The sequence below is a fragment of the Pinus tabuliformis genome, chromosome 3_2, assembly GCF_031772625.1.
Source record: "Pinus tabuliformis cultivar Carrire ecotype Pingquan chromosome 3_2, CPIR1, whole genome shotgun sequence".
NCBI classification, from domain to species: Eukaryota; Viridiplantae; Streptophyta; class Pinopsida; order Pinales; family Pinaceae; genus Pinus; species Pinus tabuliformis.
In genome coordinates this window covers 968,473,280-968,485,448 of record NC_142302.1, presented here as the reverse complement: position 1 = coordinate 968,485,448, position 12,169 = coordinate 968,473,280, and the positions used below count along the sequence as shown (strand labels likewise).

The window sequence follows — 12,169 nt, the reverse complement described above, 5'->3', positions numbered from 1 at the left end:
TATTGGTTTTCCGTCTGGTTCTTCAGCTGGAAATTGAGGGAGTGCGGTACTTAGATCAGTGACAAGCTCCGATTCTATCTCCGTGGCATAAAGACCCTGCATCTTCGTGTACATTGTTGCTATAGGGCTACACGAAGTTCTTAAAATGATACACTCCTTTTTAAAAAAAAGCTGCTCTTAAACATCTAAATTTTTGGATTTGCGTTCGTGGTATCAAACTGCATTTGCGCTGTTTTTAAAGTGATATATACACGGTGATATATATTGGTAGCATGGTTATATACAGTGATATATATTGAATGCGCTGTTTTAATATTGAATGTGCGCTATTTTAAAGTGATATATATACAGTGATATATATTGGTAACATGGTTTGCAACATTCATTGACATGGAATAGCACCAGGCTCGATGTAATCTTTTGGTCCAGAAACCGAAATGAAAAGGCGGCCCACTCGCCTACAATTTAATGAAAATGTCAAATTCCAAATTTATTTAGAGTCTTTGTATATTGATCTACGCGGCTCTCATGATTTTCCATCGGGATCATTACTCGAAAGAAAAAAAAAAATTAGTCCCTTTTAAGCTGCATCAGATGGTGATGTTAACAACATGAATTGTGCATTATGTTTATGATCCAGTGAGTCGAGACAACTTTGAAACTACTCAAAGAAAAGTGTCTACAGGTTGTGTGCTTGAAATTATTAAGATTCTAAAGCTCTTCATTTCAGGCATAAATGTTTCAAAAGGCGCCATTCGGATGAATGAGCTTAAGCATGATCTTTGCCTATCAATGTAAGCAAAAAATCCTGATAGTCTCCAGAGGTTTCAGACGCTATTGCATGTTCCAAAGTCTTGCTGGTCCTCTTAGCATATGCCTCTTTGATATGCTTCATGTCAACTTCCGCACGTGTTACAACCACCCGTGTTAGTGCATCTTCATCTGTCCCAAGTTTTTCTATCGCTAAGCACAAAACCTTTGTGAAGTGTTTTTCAGGATAGCAAATATAGTTGATCACAACTCGCACTGCATCTTGGAAATCTTCAGCCACGTCTTCTTCGAGGGACTTTTTGTACCGAATATGATATGCTTGCCTCACCATCAATAGTTCAGCCGAAGATCGAGCACTGGAAATTTCTAAAAGCGATATATTCTTTCCATTCCACTTCTTTATTGCATCATGAGATATGACCGCATCACATTCAGCTGGATCTAGTACCCAAAGGAATACAGCTTTCTCAAAGTCACTTGAAAGCTCAGATTCCAATCGCTTCAAGAGATCCTCTTCATACAGTTGAAAATAACTTTGACGGATTACTTTGCGTTGTGCTACAGTTCTATGTCCTAATATTTGTATGATTGACTTCTCATTTGTGCCCCACTCTTCAAAAGCCTTCCTCAGGCGCTTAGAGTTTTCAGATGGGGTCGTTATTGGAACTGGCACTGTAATTCTTTTCCCTTCTAGTGGCCGACTTTAGTCTAAGAAATAGGTTGAGTTTTCCATCACAGTGAGTTGTGCTCTTCCTGTAAGTTGCTGGTGTGAACAAAATGCAAACAGAAAATCATTCTGGAAGATTGTGCGAGTTGTAGTTGGGGAGAGGGTAAGGGCATAAAGAATGATCTAGCCCCAAGGCTACAAACTTGTATTTTCTGTGGTTGTTTCAGTTGAGTAGCATATCACTGTACCAATGCTTGAAATCTTAATGAGTATAGACTATTGGAAGTGATGTTTGGTGATGTACCTCTGCTATAGAGGGTCTCAAACTTCCTCATCTCATTGGATGTGTGGCTGTGAATATATTGAAGACACTCCATATTTCTCTGTCTTGGAACTGAATACGTTTCATATATTATTACTGTGGTGTTTTCTCTGTAATGATGGAGCTTCTTTGATGTTATAACACTTATCTACAACCACTGTTCTTCCTAACATTTGCTGGTATATTCTACTTCAGATCTCTGTTATTATTAGAGTTGATATATCAAAGGTATATGTAATCCATTCCTGTAGTTGAAGTTCGAATTTCAAAGAAGGAAGAAGTCATCTAGTTGTGCATCCATACAAAGCGTATCTTGGTGAAACATATCTATTGTATCTGTGTTGGAAGGACTTTGAGCCTCTCATTCTTGCTGGACACAAATCTGTTAGTGATTGGCTAAATTCTTAGCTGGAATTAGTTGAGTGCCTTTTGAATACCTTCGGTGAAGTTTTTTACATCATTTGGGTCATTTCCAATAAAAAAAAAAGAGGTTGAGATTCTTGGGTTTGTTATTGAAGGAAGAGGTTGAGCTACCCTTGTGTATATTCGTGGAGTTTGAGCCGTGTCTCCATTGCTGGTATTCGTGGATTTTTTATTCTTTTTGCATTCCTGAGCTTCCAGAAGGGATATAGAGGCAAGTTCTATAAAGTTTGAAGGAATCAGCTACGTAACTTAATTTAAAAGGTCTAGTCAGATGTGAAATTTCTACAGAATTTAAAGAACAAAATTTCTGAAAGTCTGGTATTGGACAATTTATTTTTCAAACTGATATTCTTAATTTTTGATATCTTCAATAGCTGGGGTTTGTCTAGACTTGCTATAGTCTCCACTAGGATTGTTGAGTGTTCATTTCTTTGTTGAGACAATGGCTAGATTTGATGATGTATTAGAGTTACTGAATACACTAATACACTCCACTATTGGTGGGAAGGTAAATGTTAGCAAAGACACTCTTTGTGACATTCAGACCTGCCTGCATGATGCACAAGAAAAGATTGATTTTTTGCAACTAGAATCTCAGTTCCAGCAAGATGAGCTTCAACAAATTTGTCATTCCAAATTGTTTTCTGCTCAAAACAATATGTTGTTCAAAGTTAAACCAGCAAGTGGTGAAATTAGTAAGATTGAGGTTGAATCAGATCCAGAATCCAATAAAGCAGCAGATGTACATGCAGATGCAGAAACTCAGTTTGCACTTCCCAAGCCCATCATCAGACCTTGGGAACAGCTTGTCCACAACAAGCACATAACTAGTCTTGGATATGACAAGGACTTGTCCTTTCATATTCCAGACTATGCCAAACCCATTCAGTTTCAGAGTGCTGGATTCATTCATGACAGTTCAGCTGCTCTTCATGACAGTTCAGCTTCAGCTGTTCCAGACTCTGCCCCTCTTCCACAGCAACAACAACAACAAAAACAACAGATCGTGAAATTCCAACACTGTGACCGAGTTGGCCATTTGAAAGATCACTGTTTTGATCTTCATCCATGTAAGCACTGTCATAAAACCAGTCATTCTTCACACAGATGCTTCAGAAATAAACGTCCCGCAAGAACAAAGATTCATCTTGGATGGATCGCTTCTTGGCAATGGGCATCAACAGCCAAGAATATATTCCAAACACATGTTAGAACTTGTTCCAGAGTATTGAAAAGTCTTGCAGCTGAGTTTTCTCCATCATCTCACCTTGTATCTGACAGGGGGGGAAATGATGGTCATCTACAAGCTTCAAAGCCACATCAAGCGAGCTTGAGCCACAACCTGCCACACCAGTTTCAGAGTTGTAGCCAGAGACAAAGATGCCCATGAACATGCCTTCAGTTGGCAATCTAGGACACTTCCTCTAGCAGAAGACTTCAGCTTCTTTCCAGTTTTGGAAGAGTTCCAGGAACAAAATTGAGAACACTTCCTCTAGCAGAAGACACCAGCTTCTTGCCAGTTTTGGAAGAGTTCAAGGAATTGCATTAAGCATTCCAGAGTTGTTGGTCATCCTTAAACCATCACAGGTTGAGACTTCCCTTTTCAGGTTGAAGTTTTACCTTTTATGCGGGGTGAGACCTCCCTTTTATGGTTGAAGGTTTCCCTATTTAAAACAATAGGATCACTTCCTCTAGCAGAAAACTTCAGTTTCTTGCCAGTTTTGGAAGAGTTCCGGGAACTGCACTAAGCGTTCCAGTGTTGGTGGTCATCCTTAAACCACCGCTCTTTATACCAACACTTCATAGAGCACATTCAACCTAGTGCTGCCATGCATTTTTTGCACATTTTTTATTACAGCTCTCTTCTTGGACTCATACATAACCCTTCGGATTAAGGGGGGGAATGTTGGACACCTAATCCTAAATGGGTTAGTGTGGAAGCCGGATAGACTAAGCAGTCCAAGAGACCTTGGGATCTGAAACCCAAGAGTCACATAATGTACTATAAATGTAAATCTCTTGTTAATAAAAATTGAATTGCATGTTTTATCTTTTATATCTGTCTTGCTGTCCATGTGAGTTTAACATAATAGACTCCTTTCTTTTCATTCCTAATAAAAATGGCCGCCCATCTTGAAAGTGGACCCGGAGACGTAGTCCATCAGGGACAAACTCCGTCATCAATATAGTTGTCTAGTATAACTATGTTTTTAGTGTTTTCACTTCTGTTATGCATCTTTTTGTGTTTAAACAGCTGTCGTAAAGTATTCTTCTCAAGTAGTTTTCCTCGATTTCCGTGCTTTGAGCTAACATTCAAATCATTAATGGCTAATCACTTCTACATCAGTTTTAGTTTATGATAATTTCAAATCAGGTATTGAAAGGAATTGAAACTTATCTTCCTCATCTTGCCTCGTATAACTCTCTACTACTATATTTTGGTGTTTCTTGTGAGCCCTTACAACTCGGGGGTTCCAGGGGGAGAAGTTCTCCCTGGATATGGTTCAAATGAGTTGGTTAAGGAATAAGAGATGGATCATATTCTCAGCAATTGGAGTTTCACATCTCATCAGGTATAAATTTATTATCCTGAAATTTTAGTATAGTATTCACATAAAAAAATAGAAAATTAAATTGTTGTAAGCATCTAATTTTGGTTTAAGGTTATGTTATCTGGAATCTTATTGGCTAGTTGAAAATGAAGACTAAGAATGGTATATATGTATGGATGTTTAGATCTCATGTTGGAACTGTTGGAAATAATATTGAGAGGGGGGGGGGGGGGGGGGGGTGAATCAGTATTAGCAAATCAATAAAACTTTTTCATTTCCATACTTAGATATATATACGCTACTTCAGTTAATGGAACCCGCATGTATACGCAACTGTGTCTAATGCATCTAGCGTATATCCTGAATACTTATGGTTTAGTTAATCCATTATATGTTGATCTTTAGCTAGTGCATCAAAACTTTATTAACCATATGAATAGTAAGCAGGTGCAGTAAAACAGAACAGATCATCACACACAAGAAGCACACATGAACACCAGATATAAGGAGGAAACCCAATGTGGGTGAAAACCCCCTGCTACAATTCGTCTCTATCTTCTTTTAATTAGAAAGTTCTTTTTACAATGTTTCTGTACTGGTGCAGTCTTTACCAGTACGCAGGCTGCTATCTGCAGAGAGTTACAACCCTCTCTCGTTCGCCAGCTTTTCCTGGAAGGGAGCTACAACCCCCTTAGCTCTTGTACTAGCCGATCCATTTACTAGTACGTAGGTGCCGGCCTACTGAATGCTCCAATCCTTCACTCGTTTTCCAGCTGCTACTGGAAGGGTGCTACCACCCCCTTGGCTCTTGCACTAGCTGATGTACTAGTATGTAGGTGTCGACCTACAGAAGGCTACAACCTTCTCTTTCTTCCTCCAGGGACCACGTTTCTTAAATTTTCATATTGGATACTCCTGAAGCACAACAAATAATCTAAAAGCCACGTTTCATCCAATTTTCATACTGGACCCATCAATATCATTTAAGCACAAAATCAATCATTACTGCAATACACCTGCATCATCAATCTCTGAATCACCCAATACTTAAAACACTAAAGCCCTGTCAACAAAAGGCAGTCACCAGAACACAGAGAAGAACACCGAACTCTGCAACAATATTCAGAACCAACTGTATCATCACAAAACATGCATCAGAGTGCATACGCTACTTGGAAGTTCCAAACCTGCGTGTATATGCAACTTCACCAAGTCGAACCAACGTATATGTCATTAATTACTTATTCATAACTTTGCTGCACTTCTTGACTTTAGACATACCCAGATCATTACATATACAAGGATAATATGTATGTCAGCAACTAGATCTATTTCATCAGATCTCATGAAGATAAGACATTCTGATCCAGATCCATTATAGATCTCATCCATCAATACTAAAGTTAAACATGATCAACCAAGCTGAATATGCAGAATACTGACACCAGTAAATAGTCATCAAAACTCATCAACAACCAGAAATACCAGCGTATACATCTGTAAATATTCTTCATGATTTGCAGCTATTTCAAACTTGATTTTTACCTAGATCATAACATTTACAGAACATTATATGCGTATGTATACATATCTAGACTAAACAAGATCAAACCGTATAGAGATGATTCATTCCAAGCCATTTGATCCCGATCTATCTTTAGATCTTGTTCTCCATCAATCGTTGAGATTCCTCCTTAGCTTAATGAATCATGAACCCATAACCTGTATACTGGATCTCATGCTTCATCAGATATTCAAGACTTTCTCAATCCATTTGCCTAATGATCTCCTTCTCCTTTTATAGTATTAGGCCTTACTCAATACCATGATCCAAAACCATAAATAATCAATACCATGGACCCAATACCTGGGATCAATACTTTAGACGAGATACCATGGTCCAAAACCATAGGTCCAAATACCAAGGACTAAATACCATGGACCAAAACCCAATGTACGCACCTTCCCTTGCATGAAAGTGCGTGTATACGCATACACGTCTTTTGATCGGTGATCCCGCGTGTATACGCGACTTTGCTAAGAGGAACTTGCATATACCTTATTTTCTTCATTCTTTGTAGTCTGATCATCAACTCTTTGCTGTTGCACTATGATCTGTCATCTGTGTGATTTTCCATCAAGGACAACACTTGTCTCATAATGCCAACAATCTCCCCCGTTGGACTTGATGGCAAAGCTAACTTGTCATACAGAGAACTGTCATCTGATTCCTTTGAGCTGTCCTTCATCTCATGTATTCTGTCACTTCTGATATCTCTTCTATAGATTCATCTAGTTATATATAAGTGAGTTGTTCTTCTACGAGTGGGTTGCCATCAAGTACAACACATGCATCATAATGCCAACATGAACTATTATTGGTGTAGTTTATTGTACTAACTTTGGTATCGTAGCATTTGAGAAAGGAAAGCCAAATATTTCTAAAGGTAATTACAATAAGGAATTCTCAAAGGAGTTGGGTAAGAGTTTCATGAGTTATAGTTTTGTTTCATTTTAATTGAAATAGGTAATTAGAGACATGTTTTAGAAAGGGTTTCACGATATGTTTCCAAGTTTTTGAAAACATTATTGAATGGAAAATATTATTATTTTTATATATGCAAATAATTATGCATGAATAAGTTCTAACTTGCTGCCTATCAGAGAAGTAAGGAAATGGACACATCTAGAATATACCTGGAGGAATCACTGGATCACCCCTTAAAATAATAATGAAAAAATAATGGCAACTAAGATATGGTTTGGAAGATCAAAGGCTTGAGGTAAGTTTGAAGTAATTTTCAGTTATGGAATATGTCTCATAATCTTATTAATTATTCAATGCTTTTTGATTCAATTTTTTGGTATAGTACTGTTAGCATTTTGACAGAAAGCCTTAATGGTTGTAACGTTCAGGGTTGCCATGTGTTTGTCAAAATGTAGTAGTGGTTTCAATAAGCTTGTAAAATTATGTCTAATGAGGAAGCTTGTACGTTGTAAAATGTTTCAAGAAATCATTCGTGGAATTAGAAATGTGTAAATTCAATGAACATCTTCTAGTAGCATAATTTTGGGTTGTCTTTCCTCACGTAAAGTTGTAGATGAAGTTTTCATTCCATGTGTTTGAAAAAATTGGTAAATGAGATAGTAGGGATCCCCTTTTTGTTGTTTTAAAGAATCATAACCCTGGGCATTTTTTATATGGCTTAACTCAACATCAGGTGGTATACGTACTTAAGGCCATGTAACCCCCAATTTTATTAAAAAAAAGGTTTTCAGACTCTGATTCTCTAATCTAGTCAATTTTTCAGATTTGTAGCTGCCTTGTATAGATTTCCTATTGTTTGGTTTTGCAAAAGTTTTTCCACCTTGGATTTCCCTGCTGAGTTGTATTGATGAAATTAATTAAGCTCCTACACTTTGATTTTTTTTTAATGTCTCAATGGTTGATACTCTGATAGTTTAAACATCTTTATGGAAATTTATTTCATGACCGCTAACTGTTTGTCAAAATTCTCCAATTGTTGTAGCTTGCATGGCTGCAAGCTATTTGTAAAATTTCCTGAATGTTTGTAGTCATTCATGTTCCTGAAGTGTTTGTAGAAATGCATCAATGAAGATGGCTAATAGTTCTTCTTGTTTGTTGCGTTCAATTCAAGAATTATTGGCATTACTGTGAGACAATGAAAAATGAGGTTATGTAATAATATACATGTTGATAATCATTGAAGACATGTTAAAATATTAGATTCATGTTAGCTAATTGTTGTGAAATTTCCTTAAGAGCTTATGGTTGTCAAGTGTTTGACAAAATGCCTCAATGGGTGTACATTGCATGCTTGCAAACTCTTTTCTAAAATGCCTCAATGGATGTAGATTGCATGTTTACAAACTATTTGTTAAAATGTCTCAATGGTTGTACATTACATGCTTGTAAATTGTTTGTCATAACGCCTCAATGGTTGTAGCTAATTGTATTTATGAATTCTCTATAAAGATGCATAAGTGAAATTAGGATTTGTAACCAAGGTGTTTCTGGAAATGTCTCAATGAATATGCATGATAATTCTATTGAGTTAAAATTCATGCTCATGAAGTCAAATTTTGGTAAGTGAATTGTTGTAACGTTAGCTTACATATGAATTCATAATTATTGGATACCACTCCTATAGAAGTTGAATTCTCCTTTTAAGCAAAGAATTCATAGGAATGTTATTTGGAATTAAATCAAATTAATTGATCTTGAATACATTTAATTGCAACATAATGAACAATTAGCTTGTTGGAAATTAAGTTTTGTAAAGTTTGATATTTATTCATCCCTCTAAAGTCTCTTTCTTTTAAATGTGATTTTTGAGCTTGAGAAGCAAGTATTATGGTTATAAATTTTGGACCTTAATGAAACCATTATCCTTGTAGCTTTGATGAGAATATTAAAATTACCATGGGTTAGTTAGTAGAATTTAGTTCATAGGGTAAATGATAGCAATGCCAAAAGATGGCCCTGCATTAACTTTTATGTCTTGTAAAAAAATGTGTATCGTATTTTAGGTCTTAGTGTTCAATGTTTCTCTATAATACTCATGGTTGGTAAGGTGGGACCTTACATCTAGTCAGGTTTAAATGCCACTTTCATAATGTTAATCCCAAAATCAAGTGAGGATGATGATCCTAGTGGATTTCGTCCCATTGTATTGTGCAATGTGATCTATAAAATCATATTGTCAGTTATAGTGAGGTGATTAAAGACGATGCTTCACTAGATTGTCAACCCATAACAAATAGGCTTCATGGAAGGACAATGTTTTTTGGATGGGATCGTTACTGCTCATGAAATCATCCACACATTGAAGACCAATAAAAAACGAGGTATGCTGATAAAGATGGACCTTTCAAAAGCACATGACAGGCTAAGCTGGAAATTCCTCATTCGGTCCCTGCAATCCTTTGGATTCAATGATCATTGGATCCAGTGGATCTATTTATTGATGTCCACCATTTTTTTCTCGATCCTTATCAATGTATACCCATCACCAAACTTTTGATCATCCAGAAGTTTACGCCAGGGATATCCTCTGTCTCCTTTCTTATTCATTCTAGTTGTGGAAGGGCTAGGGAGAGAAATTCAATCAATGATATGTCAAGGCAGATTAAAGGGTATCAATATTCATCCCTTGGATGACCCAATGATGCAACATAAATTCATGGACGACAACATGCTCTTTAGGGAACCCTCAATTTAGGAAACACAAGCTCTGCTATCAATACTGGAAAAGTTTCAAGAAGCCACATATATGTTGATAAACAATGCCAACTCTAATATTTTATTCTTTAATACACTGCAACCAATTCAAAGGTTCTTGGCTCATATGATGATTTTTTCAATTAAAGTCCTTCGACCAAATATCTAGGCATCCCCCTAGTGGCTAATCCTTTATGGATATCGGTTTGGAAAGAGATCTGCAACAAGTTATCCAAATGTTTATCAGACTGGACCTTTAGAGCACTAAATCTTCCTGGATGCATAACCTTATTGAAAGCAATATTGCAAGTAGTTTCCACCTACCAGATATCAACACCCCAAAGTATATATAAGGAAATCGTGGTGACCTTTAGAAAATTCTTGTGGCAAGGAACAAACAAATGTAGAAAATGGGCCTTCGTTTCATCGAAGAAGCTTTGCCTCCCAAAAAAATGTGATGGATTGGGGCTCCATGACCCATAACTTCTCAATAAGGTAGTGACCACAAAGCTTTAGTGGAGATGGATTCAAGGGAAGTCAAAGCTATGGAAATAGATATGAGACAAAAAATATAGCGATGGCGGGAACAAAGAAAATAGAATCAGATCCAATGAGAGTCCACCTGGTTCCAGTATCTGGAATATATCACGATCAAACAGTTACATTATCAAAAAACACTTCTTCTGGGAGACCCAAGGAGGGAAATAAACATGGTTCTAGGAGGACTCTTGGCAGCAACTACCTAAAATAAGGGAAATAACAACTCCAGACCCAGTAAAATCCCTCACAATGAGACAAAAAGACAAGAGGGTAGCAGACTATTTCATGGTTCCCAATCCTAATGCTGAATGGTGAGAATGGAAAACAGACGAGGAACGACAGGGAAGAGAGACTGCTCATTACTAGCATCTATAACAACAAATTCTCAATGAATTTCGTCTCCATATTAGGGAAGGAGAAAATATTCTACGATGGGGCCGATCTTAAGGTGTATTTAATATTCGAGAAGCATATGCCCTAGTAGTTGGCCAAAACTACCAACCATAGGACCCGATATGGAGGAAAATTTGGTGCCAAAACGTATGGCCAAAAGTCACTCATTTTTTATGGTTGGTAGAAAGGTGTAAATTGCTAACCTGGTATCAAATCATCAGAAAAGGATATAATGGTCCCTCCATATGTGTGGTCTATAGAAGTTAGGAACAATCATGAGCACATTCTTAAATCCTGCCCTAAAGCAAGGTTTTATGGGAGAATGGGATGACCGCTTTAAGGAATCTGGACAAATCATTGAATACTCTCATGAATACTATAGAGAAATAGTAGGCTTCACTATTCAAAAAATTGATTGTCAACAGAGCGCGTGTTCTAGTGAAAGGAATCTTATGTGGAGCTTATGGAAAGGTAGGAACAAGATCATCTTCAAATATCATTTAGTTTCTACCCTAGAGATATGGAAAACCACTAAAAGGAATATACAAGAAACCATTCTGATGGAAAACTGGAGAGATGACAATTGGAAGGCTAAGGGAGAGGAAACCTTGATCCTTGTCAATTTGGGCCTCTCGCTAGGTTCTCTCATCTCCCCACCTAGATAATTGGATCTAGGTCCATGTAGCTTCATAAATTTCTTTATCCCCCCTGAGGAATGATTTGTGAAGCTTAACTTTGATGGAACATCAAAAGGCAACCTAGGCCTAATAGGATATGGAGGCATTTTAAGAGATTCAAATGGAGAACTAGTTTATTACTATGCAGATTATTGTGGCTCCACAACTAATAATGTGGCTGAATTTACTACCCTTGGAAAAGGGATCTTATTGGCATCTCGATTATAGATTTTGAACATTCAAATCACTGGAGATTCAACCTTATTCATAACGGACACCTAGAAATTGTTGCTGGGATCTCCTCCAAATAAGGCTATCAAAAGTTGGAAGATAATAGCCCAAGCTTCATGTATTCAATAATCTCTAAAGTCCTTCCCCTACGTAATCACTTCCCACATCTGTCACTCAAAGAACCAAGTGGAAGACTGACTCGCTAATCAGGGATTAATAGCACTTCACAGATATTTTTCCTCTCGTTGGCCACTAGATGTGGATGATAAAACTACAAGTAATCTCCTTAATCTCTTGAAGAAAGAAACTTCTTATGGATTACGACATAGGAATTTTAGAGAGCGTTAAGGA

General features: G+C 37.1%; 1 protein-coding gene across 1 annotated transcript in view; it reads right to left on the bottom strand.

Moving 5' to 3' along the window:
• Positions 1 to 633: 633 nt before the first annotated feature.
• LOC149183853 (annexin-like protein RJ4) overlaps positions 634 to 12,169 on the bottom strand; it is a 48,956-nt gene continuing 37,420 nt past the window's right edge. Inside the window, exon 4 of the mRNA XM_089415111.1 lies at positions 634 to 1,458. Within this exon, the coding sequence (XP_089271237.1) occupies positions 770 to 1,458 (689 nt within the window). The 3' untranslated portion in view covers positions 634 to 769. The remainder of the gene's footprint in view (positions 1,459 to 12,169) is intronic.